The sequence below is a fragment of the Tiliqua scincoides genome, chromosome 2 (genome assembly GCF_035046505.1).
Source record: "Tiliqua scincoides isolate rTilSci1 chromosome 2, rTilSci1.hap2, whole genome shotgun sequence".
In the NCBI taxonomy this organism is placed as follows: Eukaryota; Metazoa; Chordata; class Lepidosauria; order Squamata; family Scincidae; genus Tiliqua; species Tiliqua scincoides.
The window spans coordinates 116,576,353-116,595,971 of record NC_089822.1 but is presented as its reverse complement, the minus strand read 5'-3'; the positions used below and the strand labels follow the sequence as shown (position 1 = coordinate 116,595,971).

The 19,619-nt window shown below is 45.7% G+C and overlaps 1 protein-coding gene across 1 annotated transcript; it reads left to right on the top strand.

The window, feature by feature from the left end:
* The first annotated feature begins 3,687 nt into the window (after positions 1-3,687).
* Positions 3,688-7,719, top strand: SLC10A3 (solute carrier family 10 member 3). The gene is made up of 2 exons (XM_066616997.1): positions 3,688-3,769; positions 5,886-7,719. Exon 2 carries the CDS (start codon positions 6,033-6,035, stop codon positions 7,329-7,331), a length of 1,299 nt encoding a protein of 432 aa, XP_066473094.1. The 5' UTR covers positions 3,688-3,769; positions 5,886-6,032; the 3' UTR covers positions 7,332-7,719.
* Positions 7,720-19,619: the final 11,900 nt, after the last annotated feature.

Here is a 19,619-nt window from a genome sequence, read left to right as displayed (position 1 = left end):
TTCTCAACTTCTAAGTAGTGCTTATACGTGTAACATAAAACACAGTGAGTTCACAATAGTAACTGAATGTAGCAAAGTTAGGAAGTTATATGAGCAAACATTTTGTTTTGACAAACCCTTGAAAGATATCCAGTTGCTTTTTCTTTGAAAGGTGATATTGGTGTTTCATTTGTGATGGGAAAGAGAGAGGGATCCAACCCTCTACTCATCAATATGGGCACATTCTTTTATGTCATCATGGAGGGAATCAAGGCTTGCTACTATATGGTCTTCTTTCAATGACTTTTCTTGTCTCAATGAATACAATACAACTGCTCTGGGCTTCTACCCTATTGCAGACTGTGGGAAGCTGAAGGATATGCAGATGGAAATATAAAATAGCTAAATACTATGCAGTGAGGGGGATTTGCAATCTTATCTTCAAAAAAGTCACCATTGCCAATTCTGTTAGTTGCCAAAGAACCTTATTAATAAGCACAGGTTGAAGCTGTTAAAAGATTATGTGGACGCATGCAGCGCATTTACAGAGATGGCAAACAAAAATGTTGCAAGAGGATATTATCTGGGCCACAATTAAAACATTTGCTACATTATTGAGGATTTCTTAAATGACCTCATTTAAGCCACATTAAACTCATGAGTTATCCAATGACTGAGATGTGGATTCCTTCAAAACCGCAATCCCTACCTCATATGAAACAGACTTATACCAAGGTAGTGGCCTGTTTAGAGCCCAATCCTATTGTTTCCCCCCACTGCCGACGCAGCAGCACCAAAATGGCTACCGCCGCATCTTGGGGTGGGGCATGTTGCAGAGGTCTCCTCTGGTAAGGAAACAATAATTCCCTTACCCAGGCACAAGCCTCCACAGCATGTGAGGAGATGTCTACTTGGACCTGTGCAAGCTAAATAACTGGCAGAGGTCTGTGTGGACCCATGCTACTGGATTGGATTCAGAGAGGGGGTTATGTTTTGGTGGCTGCTACTGCCACCAAATCTACTCCCTTCCCAGACCTGATTCCTCCTATCCCTTGTCCCCATTACTTCTCTGTTCTGCCCTCTACCTCTGCCATTGCCTCCTGCCTCCCCTGCCATTTGTTGTTGGTGGCATCTGGTTCCTCTGGAGCATGTGGGAAGGTTCAAATCTTCCTGCTGGCGCTCCAGCAGCACAACTTTGTGTGCCCCAGAGCACCTTTTATATGACTGGCGCTGACTGTTTTATGGTATGGTAGTCAGCACCAGTGGAAAAGGTTCTTCGACGATGGCTGGAGAAGGTAGGATTGGGCTGTTAGTCCAGTTTTGTCTGGCAATCAAATCTTGGACATAAATGTTTTCCCAGCCTAATTGCCTGATACATTTCCCGCTTATACTTCAGGTTCTTCTTAAGCAACTTGCAACCACATGTTGAGTCCAATCCAGGAGTTTCATCATGGCAAAAACTATGCTAATACCCTCTCTGGTGCCACAAGTCATCGTCTGGAGACTTCCTGTATTTGTCACTGATAAAGTCATTTGCATCTCCATTTTCCCCTCCTTACAAAACAAACCTTACAGTCTGATGATGCACCACTATTGTCCCTCACTTTTTCCAAGTGTGTTCACGGCTATGTTCAGATGCAAACATATTTTTCACAAAAACTTTTCAAAATTTTTGTTGCTAAGTAGCATCTTGAATGAGCAACTCACCTCCTTGTCTGCAGTGAGTAACCATAAATGGAGTAACCATAAACCACAAACAAATTGGATTTGTTTGCACATTTAAAATGTGGGTTTTCAGGATGCTGATACGCCATTTAACTTAAAGCTTGTCTGTTGTGGGCAGGTGGGTGGGAACGAATGTATAAAAGTGTATTTGCAAGGCTGGACAAAGTTATCCAAAGGAGCATTTCTTCAAGGATCTTATCTGAAAAGAGGCACTTCTTGAAACAAATAGCCACCCAGGCCATTTTGATAGATCACAGGCCTACAAAATTGAGGATCAGAAAAGTTTTTCCCAAAGTTTATGGTGATTTGATATTAATTCGGGGTGCTGATTCAAAAAATGGCATCTGTTTTGTCCTATCACGTCTAGTTTTGGAGATATAGTATAGCTTCATTAGTGAATGGTTCAAGCAGCTTCCTCATGAGGAAGCCATGGTGTAGGCTTCCTCTTGCCATTTTTGGAATCGGCACCCCAAATATAGCCAGGAATTGGTGTAACCAGTGCTTCATTAGAAAAAAAGCCCTGGGTGTAACATTTAAGGAAGCAAAATGTGCATTGGTCTGTGTTAAGGGCCAAATCCTATCAGGAACAAATGTTCCCTTACCTTAAGGAGGACTCTGTGGCTCTCCACCACCACCACCACAGGATGCAGTGCATGCCCTGTTTGGCATGGCTGTATCAATGCTGGATAGGACTGGGCCCTAAAACCAGCACCTTCTGTTGTGCCAAGCAGTTTAGCATCTTCCACTACTAGAGTAGCATGCCCCATCTAAGAGCCTGATAGTGTATTGTGGTGAAACTTCTTTAGTCTTTCGAGACTGAAGGTTGCCAACCATCCAGCTCCTTCTGAGGTAGGTGGCAGTAAACCAGCCCAGAGGTCACAATGCATAAATTACTGTATATCTTCAGTTGCATATATAAAAACATAATAATAATAATTAATGCAGATCCTTGAATTACTTAGGTTTTTGAAATAAACTAGTATGGTGCTGAGACTGCAAATTCCATGAGCTGAAGCACTTGAAACATTATAAAGAGATGAATTATTTCAAGCAATGAATGCTTAAAGTATTAAGCATTACTGTTGTCCATCTCTGTAATTTTAAGCAATGCTCTGTGTCTTGATGTTGCTGTCAGGCAGGAAATAGTATTTGGAAACGCTGCAGTGGCTTCCTGCTTCTTAAATTTCTTCTTTGCACAATGGAAAAGAGGGGCACCCCCCTTCATCACTTAAACTGAAGACGTGGCTGAGCACTTCTGCTCGCTTGTCCCTGTGCTCCAGAACAGGGCAGGCGCTTAGCTTGAGTGCACTTAATTGATAAAAGTGAACCCATAATCCCAGCAGAGCAAAACGTTTTGCAATCCCATCAACCCAAGGACAGAACGCCCTAAATTGCCCAGTCGAATAAAAGGATGAGAATAATCCTCTCCATCACAGCCTAATCCCATTGGGGCAGTGGAAGGGGATACTTGTTTCTTCCAATCAGGGGCGAGTGTGTTCCTGATTCGGCCAATCAGTGAATGGGTTTTGCCAAACGCCTGCTAAGGGAGCAGAACGTACCTCTAATCCCCTGTTTATGGTATAGAGCGGTTATCCAGTCCCTCCAATCAGAGTGTGCACCTAATCCTATGCTAGAATGCACAGAACGAGGCACATGCAGTTAACAGAAGGCACAGAATGAGAATAATGCAGAATGCATTAAATTAATGCATTAAATTCTGCATTAAATTAATGCAAAATGCATAAAACACAAGGCACAGAATGAGGTTAATGCTGCCTGCTGCTGAGTGAGTTTTCAAGCCCATCCATTCCGAACCATGAGGATGGAACGCTTCCAGCAACCCCAGTTTCAGAGTGCTTGCCCCTTGCTCCGCTGCTAAAGAAAACTACAAATCCCTGTATGCTCTGCAGGGAAGGGGCTTGCCGTTCCTTGCAATCGCATTCTGTTGTGGGCGGGGTTATGATTGTGATGCACCACCCGGGTGGGCGGGGTCGAAGGGAGAAGGAAGGAGGCAGGTGAACGCAGCCAAAGCAAGCGGTTGGCTTCTGCCTTGGGGTGGTGGCAGGTGAGTTCTTGGGAAGGGAGTGGAGGGGAAGGGTCAGGTGAGGGTGGCTTCCTTGTATCTTGCTTTGCAGAGGAGATCATTCATGAGAAGGTGGACATTGGGGGCACATAGAGAAAACTCTGGGTCGTGCTTCATTGTTAGTAGCTGGAGGGCTTTGCTTTAAATTAAGTGATGCTGCATATTGTGTCTTGCAAAAAATAAAAATAAAATGAAGGGGATTAGAGTGAATGGAGTGCGCAGTGAATGGAGAAGAGGAGGTGCCACTTTTGCTAAGCAAAGGAGAGTCGGAGCATGAACTTGGGGGAAACTGTTACGGGATGGGAGGAAGAGCCGGAGCTGCCTGGGGTTTTGCGTGCTAGTAGATGTGGGGGAGGAAGTAGCGTGGCCCGCACCTTCTTTCCCAACAGGTGGCTGTGGCTTTAAGGGAGAAGTGACTCAGCTGAACCGAGAAGGAAAAAGAAGGGCATTTGGGGCGGACTGGATTCTCCAGCTGAGCCACCCTCCCACTGTCTGTGCCTCCCCAGCAGCCTCAGGAGAGACTGCTTGGCAGAACTTCCTGATCTGGGCAGGCTCCCCCCCAACATGTTGTTTCTCTCCGCAGGCTTGCTTTGGAAATGACTCCTGCTGGTGAGCAGTGCCTGTGGATGAGTTCAGCCTGCATGGGCTTTCCATTAGGGGGCTGTCACATGTTCCCAGAAAGATGTTTGCACTCACAAAGGCTTTAGGGAAGCAGCTCCAAGGAATTTGCTTTTAATTCTGTGAAGACAGGCCAAAGAACCAGAGGCTGTCTTGGAAGTCAGATGATCAGGCAGAAGGGGGGAGTTGCTGATCAATACCAGAAAAAACAATATTGAGAAGGGAGGGATTAGTGCCCCACACATAGGGGAAGCAGAATGGTTTTTGTTTTTAATTTTTTTTTTAACTACGGGGATATCTCATTATGGTCTTCAGCAAGACAACCTGTTTTTGGTACCCTAAGTGGATTAAAATGTTACCCTCCTTACTGTATGCTGAACTGTGTAAGAGGGACGTGCTAAATGATCCGGAGCTGGCTGGGATTCCATTGAGGTTGTCGCTCTTCCGTTTGCATTTCAGCACTTCTTCCTCTTATCAACTAGGTCCTTGCCCTGGGTAGTCGATGGAGATTAGAAGGCCCTGCCTCCCCTGGAATGGGAGGGGTATGCCAGACCCACTAAGATGCCTCTGTGTCTCCTCCAGAAGGGCAGGCTCAATTCTCTCCATGACAGTGTATATAACTGAGGCAGGCATTCCAGGCAAATGTCCACTTCCCCTCTGTGGTTGGACTGGATCTGCTGTTGGAATCTTAGGGTTGTTGTGTCACAATCTGGAGAACCTCATCACCAGTGGTGTAGCTAAGCCATTTGGCACTCAGGGAACCAAAAACTTTTAATACACCCCTGTCAAATTTAACACACACACCCCTGTTTTTAAAAAAAACCACGTGCCTTTCTGAGGCTTGGGGAGACAGCATAAGGCCTTCCCAAGCTTCAGAAGGCCCTGTTTTGCCTCAGGTCTGCCACTGGAGGTGTGGGTTAGCACTTCCCCTGAAGGTGTGGTACCTGGGACAATGTACCCCCTTACCCCCCTTAACTACACCTCTGCTTGTCACTCCCTGTCAAAACCGATAACTCAGTCCTAATCCAAGGCAGTATATTCTGTGTCTGCCTGTGATCCACAGGATTGCCTGGCTACAGTTTGGAGTTTCTTGTCTCTTTGCTCCACATGTGGAAAGAGGGATGCAACTGCAGCTTCTCTCCACCTCCTGGTCCCATCATGCATTTTCTGCCCCTGCCTGCCTTTGGGGAAAATGAGAGACCTGTTGGTCTCTCAGGGTGGGAGAATAGGTGATGGGAACTGGGAGAATAAGAAAAGCTATGGCTGCGGCAAGGCTGTTAAACAGAGGAGGTGCTGAAGGGTTGTACTATGACAACTTTAATTTTAGATGCAGAAAACGGTTTGTCTGGGCCCCCAAGTATGTTGGTCTATGAGATTTATCCTAAAAGTACTTGCTTGCTGCAGAACATTGCCTGGGATTATCTTGTCTCCTGCCCAAATTCTCACAGACCCTCTCTCTCCCCTTTTCAACCCTCATTAGGCTGGATGCTTCCACACTATTGTTGTTAGATCAGCAAAGGATGCCCATGGATCTGGAACCCAAAGGAGCATGACCCTTGGCAAGTGGATCCATGTCCCATGCATGCCAGAGAGAGGAAGAGAGCCCTGTGTGGAATGAGTTCACTGCATGACCTTGTCAACCTTCTGCACCATGTCCAAGACAACTCTTCTCTTCCTCCTGCTGGTGGCTGGCTGGACTTGGGGAATGATTGCTCATGACCCTTATCTTAGCGTAGGAGATGGAACTGCATTGGAATTTGAGTTCCCTGAACATAGTCGTGGTGTCTTGTTTGTGTCTAGTCGCTATCCAGGGCCAGAGGCCTGGCTGAGTGTGGACTCTCTGGAACCAACGGTCCTAGTAATTGAGAATGTCAGTGCCTCCTGGAGAGGGGGCTTTGTGATCGGGATTCAGTCTGGCCTGGCTGGTGTGGCCCCGCTGCAGCTGCGACTGTTGGAACACAACCAGCTCATTGAGGAACGAGCTGACTTCCAGGTCCGTGTTAGCTCTAGTGATTCGGAGCCAGTGGCACGGTCAGGGCTAGGCCACTTCTCGGAGAACCCAATCCTCTATGCCCTCCTGCCTCTCATCTTCCTCAACAAGTGTGCATTTGGCTGCAAGGTAGAGGTGGAGGCTCTCTGGGACCTGGTGCGCCAGCCCCAGCCTATCATGCTTGGTATACTTGGCCAGTTTGTGGTCATGCCACTTTATGGCTACCTCATGTCTGTAGTCTTCTCTTTGCCTAAGCCCTTGGCCCTGGGGCTGATCATTTCTTGCTCCTCGCCTGGTGGGGGCGGTGGTTACCTGTACAGCCTGCTGCTGGGTGGTGATGTCACACTGGCCATCTCTATGACACTCCTGTCAACCGTTGCCGCCACCGGGCTCATGCCACTCTCCTCAGCATTCTATGGCCGGTTGCTCAGTGCCCACGAGACACTCCATGTGCCCTTTCTCAAGATCTTCATCACCCTCCTTTTCATTGCTGTGCCCATCTCAAGTGGCATGTTGGTCAAGTGCAAGCTGCCCCGCCTGTCCCGTGTGCTCTTGCTTCTCATCAAACCTTTTAGCTTCACCCTCATTGTTGGAGGGCTGCTCATGGCTTACCACATGGGCGCCTTTATCCTAACAAATGTGCAGCTCCCTACTGTGCTGGCGGGTGTCACTGTGCCCATCTTTGGCCTGCTGCTGGGCTACTTGTTGGCCTGGTGCTTAGGACTGCCTGGGCCACAGCGGCGGACGGTTAGCATTGAGGTCGGCGTACAAAACAGCCTTCTGGCTCTGGCTGTGTTGCAGCTCTCTTTCCAGCGGGCTCAGGCGGACTTTGCCTCACAAGCTCCCTTCATTGTAGCCCTGAGCAGCACTTCAGAGATGTTGTTGCTGGTTGTGGGGCATTTGATCTATAAGAAACTCTGCTCTCCTGGCTCCTGAGTGCCTCTTGGTAATGGGAGGCAGAAACCAAAGATGTCTATCTTCATACAGGGCCTGCAGGGAGAGATACCAAAGGCCTTAGGAGCTGGACTTGGGGCACCCCCTTCAGAGGGGAGCAGGTATCAAGACTGCAACCTCTTGAACCCCTGGAGAGTGGCTTGGGCACCAAAGGGGCCCTTTGAAGTGACACATCCCAAAGGCTGTTGTCTTGGGAATCTACATTGTCTGGCCTTTTTTTCTTTTAATTTTTTTTTAATCCACTTGTTTTTTCTACATTGCAAGAGGTGCCTCTGGAGCTTCAAGCTAGTGCTTGTACAGACTGGGAGGTGGGGAATGGTCCTGTTTTCTCTTCTTCCTTACACTGGGGATACAGGGTGTGAATAAAAGGAAAGTGAGAACATGTCCTGTGTCTCTGGGTTGCTTTCTGTTGCAGAAATGGGGTGGTGAGATGTTCAGTCATGGTGGATGACAAGGATGAAAAACTGAGCTTCAATTGTCAGGCTTAAAATGAGCTTTACAGAGTCATCACAAGCTGCCGTCATTTGCTTGTTGTAATGTATTTGTCATGGGGCCTTAGTACCCAACGCAATCATCCATCCCTTGGTGCAGAGAACACTTTGCACAGTTTGTTCTTCAAGCACTGCCTGTTTGCTGTAGTTGGGTGTATCAATTAAAAGTTGGCCTCATGCTCAGGGCCAGAAGAAACAGTTCATTGACTACTGCTCAGTTTTTCTTCCTTGCCCAATCCACTTTGAAACAATCTCAACCCCAATGGAATCATTTTAATCTATTTTAAGACAAGCTTTAACTCTTGATCTCACCACATTGTTTCGTTGGATGGACAGTGCTCAGGCTGCACTAACCATTGGGCTTAGAGCAGCGGTTTCCAAACTAGTGGATTGCCACTCACCAGGGAAACTGGAAATGGGCCATTCCCCCTTAAGGAGAGTGGCCTAGGAATGGGTTCCTGATGGCGCCACAGTGATCATGGTGCTGCAGCGACCCAGGGGCATTGTACCATACCTGGGGGTGTCCTGAAGTCTCCTGGAGGGTCCCAGCCCCCTCTGTGACCCTCCATGTGACTGCACTGAGCTCTGATCTGCTATAGGAACTCATTTCTGGTTTGAGATCGCCCTGCCACGCAACAACTCACAGCGGTCCCAGCTCCCTCAGAGGAGTTTGGGAACTGCTAGCTTAGAGAATGTTACAAATTAGCTACCCTACCAGCCAATCTCAGAACCCCTGCAGTGATATAGTTGTCCCAGACTGCTTCTCTGTGCCTGAAAAGTCTTCACATGGGTGTATCACATGGCTTGTTCCTTTGCCGTATGACAGGGGAGAGAAGGCTAAGGACTTTACAATCTAAGGTTTCCAGAGCTTGCTTATGTGGGAGCAAGCACCATTGAAGTCAATGGGACTTCTGAGTAAATGGGTACATTTTCTTTTGACAGTGGATGATATAGCAAAGTATGGAGATGAAAGGGAGAGGCAAAGGTAACATTTAGCAGGGTGCAGTGGCTAGAGGGATGGAGTAAGAATGGTGTTCAGTGGTGAGTTTAATTTCAATTTGATGAGTTTAGCGGCTGAAGCTCAAGGGCCAGTCACTCTCTCAGCCTGGTTGGTGGGAGAAGAAAGCGGGCAGAGGGAGAACCATGCATAACGCTGTGAGTTCCCTGGAGGAAGGGTGGGGATAACAATATAATAACAAAGGATATCTATATGAGCAAGTGCAGTTATACATCCTTAGGCTTTCTTTGCACTGGAAACAAGGACATCAGGTAACTGCTCTGGAAGGATGTTGTGAGCTTATCCAAACATAGGAAGCCTTTGTAGTTGAACATGAGCTGCACCCTGTCTTGCACCCTGTAGTTGCACATGAGCAAGAGCGAATGGCCATGAGTCAGACCACATGAGATTGTGGAATCTAGCTCACCACAGAGCCCCCATAACCTTGAATCGATTACTGTGCATTTTCCATTGTGAGGCCTTTGGTTCCATTACGCAGGATGTTTGGGTGGTTGGGGGGAGAGAGATCATTTTCCATTCTCAAAATAACTTCTTAGGTGTCATGTTTTACCCTCTTACTTGGGGTATCCCATATCAGCTGAGATCCAATGCTCTTGAAGCATGTATATGAATTAATTTTACCAGCATCCTTACTCCACAGCCTATTGGGTAGCAGAACTGAAATATTCTTATGTTAGAATTTTACCACTGAAACCTTCCTTGGAGGCAGTGTTCCTATTACTGTGGGGATCACAGTACAAAATGGTAGTTTTAGGGTTAATTATTAAAACCAGTTTCCAGAAGGAGTTCTAAGCACACTAGAGGAAGTGAAATGAAAGGGACAGTGTCCATGGTACCAAAACCAGGAATAACTATTTGTGGTCTTAGCAGTAATAGCTGCATCCTTCTCAAATGCAGCAGCATTCTCCAGTCACTGTTGCTTGCCATGAAGGAAGTATGGGATATCCAATTCCAAGTTGAAAATTCAAGAAGGGAGAAGATTTTGTCTTGTCTTGAAGAAATGCTGGTGCACTCGGAATGTTAAAAATAATAATGGTAATTGTCAGTACAAGACCCTTGTTTCTTTGTGTGTGTGTTCCTATTGTGCTGTGAACTGGATACACTGCTTGTGCTAGGCTTCTTGATATTATTAAACAGTGTTTATATACCGCTTTTTAACCAAAAAGTTCACAAAGTGGTTTACAGACAAAATTAAATGGCTCCTAAAGGGGCTCATGCAAAAGATGCAAAACAGCCACTAGAAAAGACACTTTGCTGGGGTGAAAAGGGACAGTTACTCTCCCCTGCTAAATATAAGGGGATCACAGCTTGAAAAGTGCCTCTTGCCCAATTAGCAGGGGAAACCAGTAGCTGCTTGATACCTGCAGTTGTGATATCTAGGGGAGAATTCAGGGGGAGAATAAGGGCCCAATCCTATACAATTTTCCAGTGCCGATGCAACTGTGCCAATGGGTGTACGCTGCATCCTGTGGTGGAGAGACAGTCACAGAGGCCTCCTCAAGGTGTGGGAACATTTGTTCCCTTACCTCAGGGCTGCATTGCAGCTGCACCAGAGTTGGAAAGTTGGATGTGATTGGGCCCTAACTGTCCCTCTTCACCCCAACTTGGTGGCTTTTCTAGTAGCTTTTCTTTACTGGTGTTTCTTCTGCATCTTTTTAGATTGTGAGCCCTTTTGGGACTGGGAGCTATTTAGTTATTTTGTCTGTAAACTGCTTTGTGAACTTTGAAAAGTGGATTAATGATAATCATGATTAGGCTGCAAAAGAACAGGCACTGCAAACAAGTGTTATAAAGGTTCAAAATCAAAAAGTAGGTGAAATCCCCAAGTGCAGACTTTGCCAAGAAAAAGGTGAGACTGTGTCTCATCTGATATGTGAATGTAGTAAGATCTCACAGATGGATTACAAAGTCAGACACGATAGAGTTGCAAAATTAATCCACCGGTCATTATGTAAAAAGTATAATTTGTCAGCATCGAAAAATGTTTGGGAACATCAGGTTGAGAAAGTGTTGGAGAATGAACAAGTCAAGATCCTGTGGGACTTTAAAATACAAATGGACCATCACCTTGAATATAATACACCTGATACGACAATAATAGAAAATTGAAACTTCTTCCTTGTTGATACTAGAATTCCTGGAGATGCCAGAGTTGATGAAAAAACTAGAAAAAAATAAAAATACTGAGACCTGGCCATTGAAATCACACAACTATGGACCAAAGATACCAGAGTGGTCCCCGTTGTCATTGTGGCACTTGGAACAATCCCGAAAAGTTTTGTGGATTACTTTAAACAACTGCAGCTTACTGAAATAACACCATTAGCTCTGCCAAAAATGGCACTTTTAAGAACATCGTACATATTGCACCGGTACCTTGTTGATACTTAAGTCTCAGGCTGGGACCTTGTATCAATTGCTCAGCACCAGTTAACAACTGTGTTTCATGTAGTTTGGAATATTAATAATAATAATATTGCTAGGGAGCACAGCTGGTGTCACCTTGGAAGACTTAGGGCCCAATCCTATTTTAACTTTCATGTTAATGCAGCCCTGCAGTAAAGGAGCAAATATCCCCTTCCTTTGAGGAGGCCTCTGTGACTGCCTCCCCACCCTAGGATGCAGTGTGCACCCTGTAGGCATAGATGCATCAACGCTGGAAAGTTGGATAGGATTGGGCTCTTAGATCTCTGCATTGAGAGAGAATTATCATTGAGAGCAGTGATTTTTCAGTAAGCAAAGGAATGCAGAGATAAAACCAGAAGGTGCAAATGAACTGATTATTATTATTATTAACAGTATTTATATACCACTTTTCAACTAAAAGTTCACAAAGCGGTTTACAGAGAAAAATCAAATAACTAAATGGCTCCCTGTCCCAAAAGGGCTCACAATCTAAAAAGATGCAAAAGAATACCACTAGAATACCAACAGTGGCAAAAGACAGCCACTAGAACAGACACTGCTGGGGTGAGGTGGGTCAGTTACTCTCCCCCTGCTAAAAAAAGGAGCACCCACTTGAAAAACTGCTTCTTACCCAATTAGCAGGGGTTGGATTATGCAACATTCAGTTGCAAAGTTGTAAGAATGCCCCTCAGTTCTTCAGGAAAGTGTCATAACATGGTTTGTTTCACAATACTGTATTTGTTTCACAATACTGTACTCATTGTAGTCACTGTTGTTACCTTTTTACACTTTAACTCTGTGTGTCTTCAAATTGGGGTTGTTAAGTTGCAAGCTAGTGAATATTCCTGTACTGAGCATGCTGAGTTTATGTAAATTCTTATAGCTAATTAGTTATGTGCAGTTGCTCCTGTGTTAGCATTTCTCATCAGGCACTAGCTGCCTCATAATGGAAAGGTCTGTATGGAAAGGCTAGCTGGAGGTAAGAGGAACTTGGCTGGTGGTTGTGAAGAGCAAAGTTCTAATCTATTCTCATCTTTATTTTTGACTTTCCAGACAAAATTCCTTCCTGCTTCTCAGGATTCCTATTTTCCACATGTATATACCAGAGCATCTTGAGTTCCCTGGGCAATAAACTGTCATAACAGCAACTAAGGATTGCCCTGTAAAGAAAAATAACCCACATTTATAAGGTTCCCTTAGGTAGAAAACTTCTGGCGGCCAGAGGCGGATGTGCAATGCCTCTGAAGACCCATCAGAAAAGAGGCTTCAATGAATCCAGTGAATCCAATCCCAAGAATGCAGTCCAGGGGAGTATTTTTCACGCAAAACCACTACGAATTGGACATTATGATGTCCAATCATAACATCCATTATGGTTTGATGACTATAATTTGTCTGGTGTTCAAGTGAAAAAAATGTAATAACACCTTCTCTCAGTTCAACTTTTTGTTGCATTTGAAGTATTTAGCAAAAATACAGATTTCAAAAAAACAGAGTCCTCAGCTCTCACCATGCCAACAAACAAATTATCTACAACAACCACTGTATTATTCCTTCCATCTCAGTCAGGCATGGATGCAAAGTGACTGTAGGAAGCCAGTGAATTAATTTGGGGGCAAGGTTAATCTAACTTGACAAGGCAGGTGAAATGTAATCTGCCCAGCACACCTATGCATGTATGCACACCTTGGCAGTGGCACTCTAGATGGGAAAATTTCCATGAGATAAGATCACACTGAGTAATTACCTCAATTTACAAAAGTAAAGACACTCTCCATCTAGGTAACTAGAGAGGTATATGTTTTAGCCATGACACTGAAAGATGGTTCCACAACATCAACAATACCAACATTTATTTCAAGAACTGAAAGCTGCAGAACTTGCCAGATCCAAATTAGTTTTCTGTCTGAATACTTACAGTCTGTCCATATCTAAATTCCACAAGCACCTTCTGAGATGATGATTTTATTATTTAAATTGCCTAAATAGTTAATGTGCCTATATTTTCTAGGTACTGTACAAACATTTGTTTAAAAAGCACAGGCCTTGTCCTCTGGTGATCTAATACACATGATACAATGAAAAAATGATGGGGAGTTATGTAATGTAACATACAGTGAACAGACTGGCTTAAAAGACTTTGGAAAAAACGAACATTTTCTGCTCCATTAAAAACTAGTCATGTACATTTTGTTCATGAGCATGTCCATTGCCTTCAAAGCAAATTTGGCATGAAGAGGGAGGGTCACAGGTTTCTCTTTGGCAGTCATTGCAACAGTTTAAAGCTTATGGCTTTATTTTTAACCCTTGCTAACTGTAAAGAGTAAAGAGGCAGCTTTTAAAGTGGTGTTCTCTTATATAAGAACAGCCCCGCTGGATCAGGCCATAGGCCCATCTAGTCCAGCTTCCTGTATCTCACAGTGGCCCACGAAATGCCCCAGGGAGCATACCAGATTTAGGTAAGAGAGAGTAACTATCCCTCTTTGCCCCAGCATAGGGTCTTTGTAGCTGTTGTTGGTGTCCTGTATTTTTTTTTTTAAAGATTGTGAGCCATTGGGGGGGGGGGGAGGGAACCATTGATTGATTTTTATTATGTAAACCACTTTGTGAACTACTCTAGCTGAAAAGTGTCATATAAGTATTCTTAATAATAATCTAACAGACTTTCAGCATTAACTAACACTCCTTCCCACCATTAGCCAATTAAATTGAGGGTTCACTCAATTTATTGCAATGATAAGGTGGAATGGTCACTGATGGAGGCAGCTCTAGAAAAGGAGAGTCCCAGGTAAGGCTGATGGAGATGAATGTAAAAACCAATGCAATAACACATACCCTTCTAGTTTTTAACACAGCCCTTTCTCAAACTCGGGCTGACCCAAGACCTTCCAGTGCATGAGGCGATGCAGCATATACTACCATCACTTTTGTCTGCGAATACAGCAGTCTCCTTCTCTGCCCTACCTCTTCCCACTTCTTGGCTTCCTAAAGGAAGAGAGAATGGAGGGGAAGAGACAGTAGGGAGGAGAGGAGAGTGTTAGGCTAGTGTGTCTCCTTTGAGACTCTCTAGCTCACCGCTCGCCTCCATACTGCCTCTTCCCTTGTGTTCCCCTCTTTTCGAATCCAAGAAGTGGGAGAAGCAGCAAGAAGACAGATACTTCCTGCCAATGAGCTGCCTGAGGTTTGGCTATATCTTTGTGTGGCATGAATCTGAATATACCTATACATGTATTTAATATTGAAGCCATCTTGATTTTCTGAAGCAAGTGGTCTTGGTCAAAATTGCTAAGTGTTCCAGACCACTGCTGTACCTGCAATGCAAGCTGCACACTTTGTCACCCTCTAGATCTGTTTGAAGTACTATCCTATCTTTTTCCAGTTCAGATGTAGAGTCACTCTAAACCTCACTTTTTATCTTTTTACACTGCTGGGGCTCCTTCGTATTTGTACAGCTGACTCTCTTACAAGCCCTCTGTGGATTTGCCCCCTTTACCTCTCTGCTCTCAAATTGCATTACACTCCTGTCCTTGTTCCTTGTTCCTCCTGCTCTATCACCCTCCCTCAAAGCACAATTCAAATGGCTGCCAGAGTGGTGCAGCTGTCCCTGTGCTGGTTAAGAGTGTTCCAAATGTGCTGTAAAGCAGTGGCGTCGCTAGGGGGGTGCGGGCCGCACCGGGTGATGCGTCGGGGGGGTGACGCACCCTGGGGGGATGACGCACTAAAATCACGGCTTTAGGAGCTATCCCATCATGTCATACACCGTTGGATGCAGAATGTCCAGCGGAATGCAAAAAACTAGTGCAAAATAGCTCCTTTCCATCAAGAGTTATGGCTAAAAAACTGGAAAGAAAAAATGCCTGGAGCCCTATGGAAAGTGAAAGTGATCCGTATCGCGCGTTTACTTGCATTAGTCCATCGGAAAGGGCAGGCTGAGAGGACTCCAACAAGGTCAGAACGGTCCTGATCCAATGAATGCAGCCCCCCAAAACACCCGAGAAGGAGGTCCCTTCTTCCCTCCCAGCTGCAAGTGTATTGAGCCCTATGGAAAGTAAAGCAGCCTCATGGTCGTGTTTACTCGCAGGTAGGCAGACATGCATTGGCTGGTGGTCAGGCTAGGTAAAGGGGAATGTGAGGACACCAGAATGGTCCCGATCTGATGGAGCTGGAGTGCAACAAATGCTCCAGAAGGCAGTCTCCCCTCCCCCCCCACTAAGAAGGACAAAAAAAGAGGCTTGAACTGGTAAGGGGAAAGTTTTCTATTTTGCACTTGCAAAGCCAGGTGAGTCTTTATCTTGATATGCCTGAAATAGAAGAACTTTAAACTGGGCACTGGGGTGGGCTGAAAATCTCATTGATTCTTTTGGGGGGTTGTTATTGCAGGCAGACTTCAGAGTAAGCTCCATTGACAAGTATGGGACTTCTGAGTAGACACGCATAGACTTGAGCTCACAGGCTGCAATTCTACCCACACTTTTCTGCAATAAGATGTTAGTAAGTTGACATGGGGTGTGTGTGTGTGAGACTCTACAAGTTTTCAAAATCACTAAAATCAGAATTTGGAGGAATAATACCATCATATATATCAATCAATGTGTAATTTCATGCAGAATGCAGTGAAACAAACCACATTGAAATACCTGTGTTCTAACAAAAGGTACAGCCAAAAAACCAGTGGGGGCGGGGCAAGGGTACATCACCACACCCACCACCTGGGGCATTGCCCCGCCCACTGCATGGGGTGACACGCAGGCCTCCCACGCTGGGTAATGCAAATCCTAGTGACACCACTGCTGTAAAGCACCTCTGCAACTACTTGTGAGCTGGCAGTGCCAATGCTGCATCCAGAAGCAGCGCTGAATGCAGTAGGTAGGCCAGGTGGTGCAAGGGTGTGGGAAGATGGGGAAGAGTGTTTCTGGGCAAAATGGGGGACGGATCAGGTCCGAGAGGAGGGTAGGATCTACAGAGGCCTCCTCTGCCATATCCTAACCCCATCCCTCCCAGTGTTACATCAGTCTTCCCAGATTTGCACCAGCTAAATACCTGGTGTGGATCCGAGAAGCCCCATAGGGCAGGCTGCAGCTTGACACTAGGCGTAACTAGGAGGGTCAAGAGGGGCAAATGCACTGGGGTGCCATGCTTGCAAGGGGTGCCGCCTTCCTCAGCCCCATGCAGAGGGCTTTGGAGGGCTGAGAAGGTTGTAGACTCTGGGGGGAGGTCTTAAAAACCCACTTCCAGTTTATGTCCAAAAACCAAAAGTGGGGTTTAAACCTTAGAAGGCCTCCAGAGGGCCCAGGGCGGCCTGGCTGGGGCAGGACTTGGAGAGTTGCTTGCATCGTAGAATCATAGAGTTGGAAGGGACCTATTCATGTAGTCCAACCCCCCCCCCCCCCGTAGCCGGATTGGACCGCCTGCCATCCAAAGCTCTTCTACTCCCTCAAATGACTTCATTTTTTTCCTTCATGCCCGTTATTAGGAATTCCCTCCCAGATCACCCGCCCAATGGCTGCTTGTCTGCTCTATTCAAATCCCTCCTCAAAACACATATTTGGCACAACGCCCTAGTTCTCTTCAACTAAGTAGGTGTATATGAAATAACTGCATATTCTTCCCATGATTACACTGCCACCACTCCTTTCCCCTCCCCTTTCTCTGCTGTGTCTATTTCTAATTTGTGAGCTCCTCAGGGTGCAGACCTATCATCAGGGCAGGGACCAATCCTGTGCATATATTTATAAACAATGATAAAATTCATTCCTGTAGCGACAACTGAAGTGCACTTCAGGACATTATTGCAGTGCTTTCCATGACGTTGGATGGCCAGGGCTTCACTGACCAGGGTTATTTCTTGTAAGAACAGCTATGGTCTGGAGATTCAGCAGCAGAATGGCAGCTGGGGCATCTGAATGGCTTGTAAACATCTTTGCCTCTTCCCTCCCCCCCCACAAGTGCCTCTTGTGTCACTACCACCTGATACCAGGAGCCACATGAGACATCCTTAGTAGCTTGAAAGGGAAAGTCTTGTTCAGTGAGAATTTCTAAAATCCAGCATGTAAATGTAAAGAAATGGTAAGCTACCTTGAGAACTTTGGTTGGTAGGCAGGATATAAACACTTCAAGTAAATATACTTGAGATATACAAGTGAATCTCCACACAGATATACAAACGTGTCCTCGAGGGATTCCACACTATACAAGACAGACAGACGTTTCTCATAATATAGCATTTTGCTAGCATGTAAATATTATATCCAGAAATAAAATACCAGGCTTCTTCTGTGCAACAAACTAACATGTTTAATTAGTATGAGAAACTGTATTGACTGCTAGAAATTTTGGACAACTTTGTTTTAATGTTAAGGAAGTAAAATTTGTACATCATCTCAAACAATAGTAGGCATTATGAGTAAAGTGCACTAAAACCTACAAATAAAGTTCTTCCAATGAATGCTGCATATGAAGAAATGTAAAGTGACTACATTTTTATTACCACTTTTATTTTTTAAATTTTTTAATTTAATTTATTCAAAGCTTTCCCCTCAAAGTGGTTTACAAGAGAAAAAACTATAACATCAACAGGCATAAACGCACTGCAATTTAAAAAGGGGAGACATATGAAGAATCCTTCAAATAACTGAAAATGCAATCCTAAGGAATGCTGTGCCCACACAGTGGCTGCTGCACTGGCCTAGTGTGTCACAAATGTGCCATAAGGCATGTTTGCGATGAGGGGAGGCTTGAGCCACCCTGCTGACGCTACATCCCAACCCAGGGCTGCTGGCAGAGGTAGGATCTGTTTCTGTGCAGGGGATAGCGGAACGGGGGGATGGAAGGGAACAGGATCAGTGGAGACCTCCTCCACTGTGTCCTGATCCTGCTCTTGGGCCTCCTGGTATTACATCAGGCTGCTTGGACTTCCACCAGCTATATAGCTAGTGGAGGTCTGAGTAGCCCCATAGGGCTGGCTGGGTTGTTACTTGGGGTAAGCAACATATGGGTTGTTGCTGAATCTTGCCTGAAGGAGACCTTCAGCTGGTTCCCAACTAGCACTGGTTACCGTGCCATCTGGCTGCTCCAGTACTGGTTAGGATTGGGTTGCCTGACATCACAAAGCAGAAAGCACTAAAATTTTTAGTTTGCTTTTGATTTAATCTGAACATAATGATCCCAGTCAAGAAAAAAAATAATTAAATCCCATTGCTTTTAAATCCCATTGAAATCAATGAGACTTACATTAATTGTGACTTGCACATTCCATTAATTTTAGTGGGATTCAAGTATCACTCATTTTCTTGGGACTGGGTCTGAAAGATGTATTTCCCTCATTTTGCATCTGTGGCAGAACGACCACCTTCCTGGGAGAAACCCATAAAAGACAAAATTAGCCCAAATTATGTGACCAATACAGGTTGTGCCTCCTGATCCATTCTGGAGCTCTCAGTGGACTGAAAAAAAAATCAGTGGGGAAAATAGCCTGAAAGACCCACTTCTGGGTTTCCTGCTTCTCCAGCGGCCCAAGAATGCTTTGGTGTAGATGCTGCACCACACTCAGCCACTCAAGGGGGTGAAGAATGGAACCGAGTGGAAGGAAATTATCATTATTGAACAGGTAGGAAATGGGATTTGGGTGCTTTTCTCCTTGTGATCAGGCATTTCAAGGTGGGCTTTGGTGAGTCCCGCCTGCAGCTGGAATAGTGATCTAGACCTTGGGCCAGTCTCTCTCTCAGCCTCACCTACCTCACAGGGTTGTTGTGAGGACAATGGGGGGGGAGTAGCTGTGCACACCGCCCTGAGCTCCTTGTGAAAAAGAAAAATAAGTGTTATTTTGCACAAGTGTTGCACAAGGTGTGGAAACTGGCACATGCTGCTAGTCACAGCACAGGACGCCTCAGGCCATGCCCAGCTGTCAGCTCTGGGGCCTTCGAAGCAGCTGGCAGCAGGGGTCGGCCAGGCTGGCCGCTCCCTGCCATTGGGAGGCCAGCACCAGGGAGTCGGGGCGGCCCAGGGACCTGAGGCCAGCGCTGCTCCAAGGCACAGCACCCCCGCCCCCAAATGAACGGTCTCTTCCTCGGGGACAGGCTTCCAGCCCTGCTTCCCCCCACTCTTGACCCGCACACGGTTGATTCCAAGATCTGAAAACCAGAACCGGAAATGGTCGGTAGCCTGCAAAACAGCCGCCCTTCTATCCGCTCTGCGGACGGAACGTAACCGTTTCCTACCTCTCAACCCACTGCCGCTCTAGCACACTCCACTGTCCTCTCCGTGGTAAGTGATTTCGGTCACATGACTATAGCGTCCAATGGCTCACGGATATGACGCAATAGACCCTGCTTTCCGGTCTTTTTAGTGCGCTGGGAT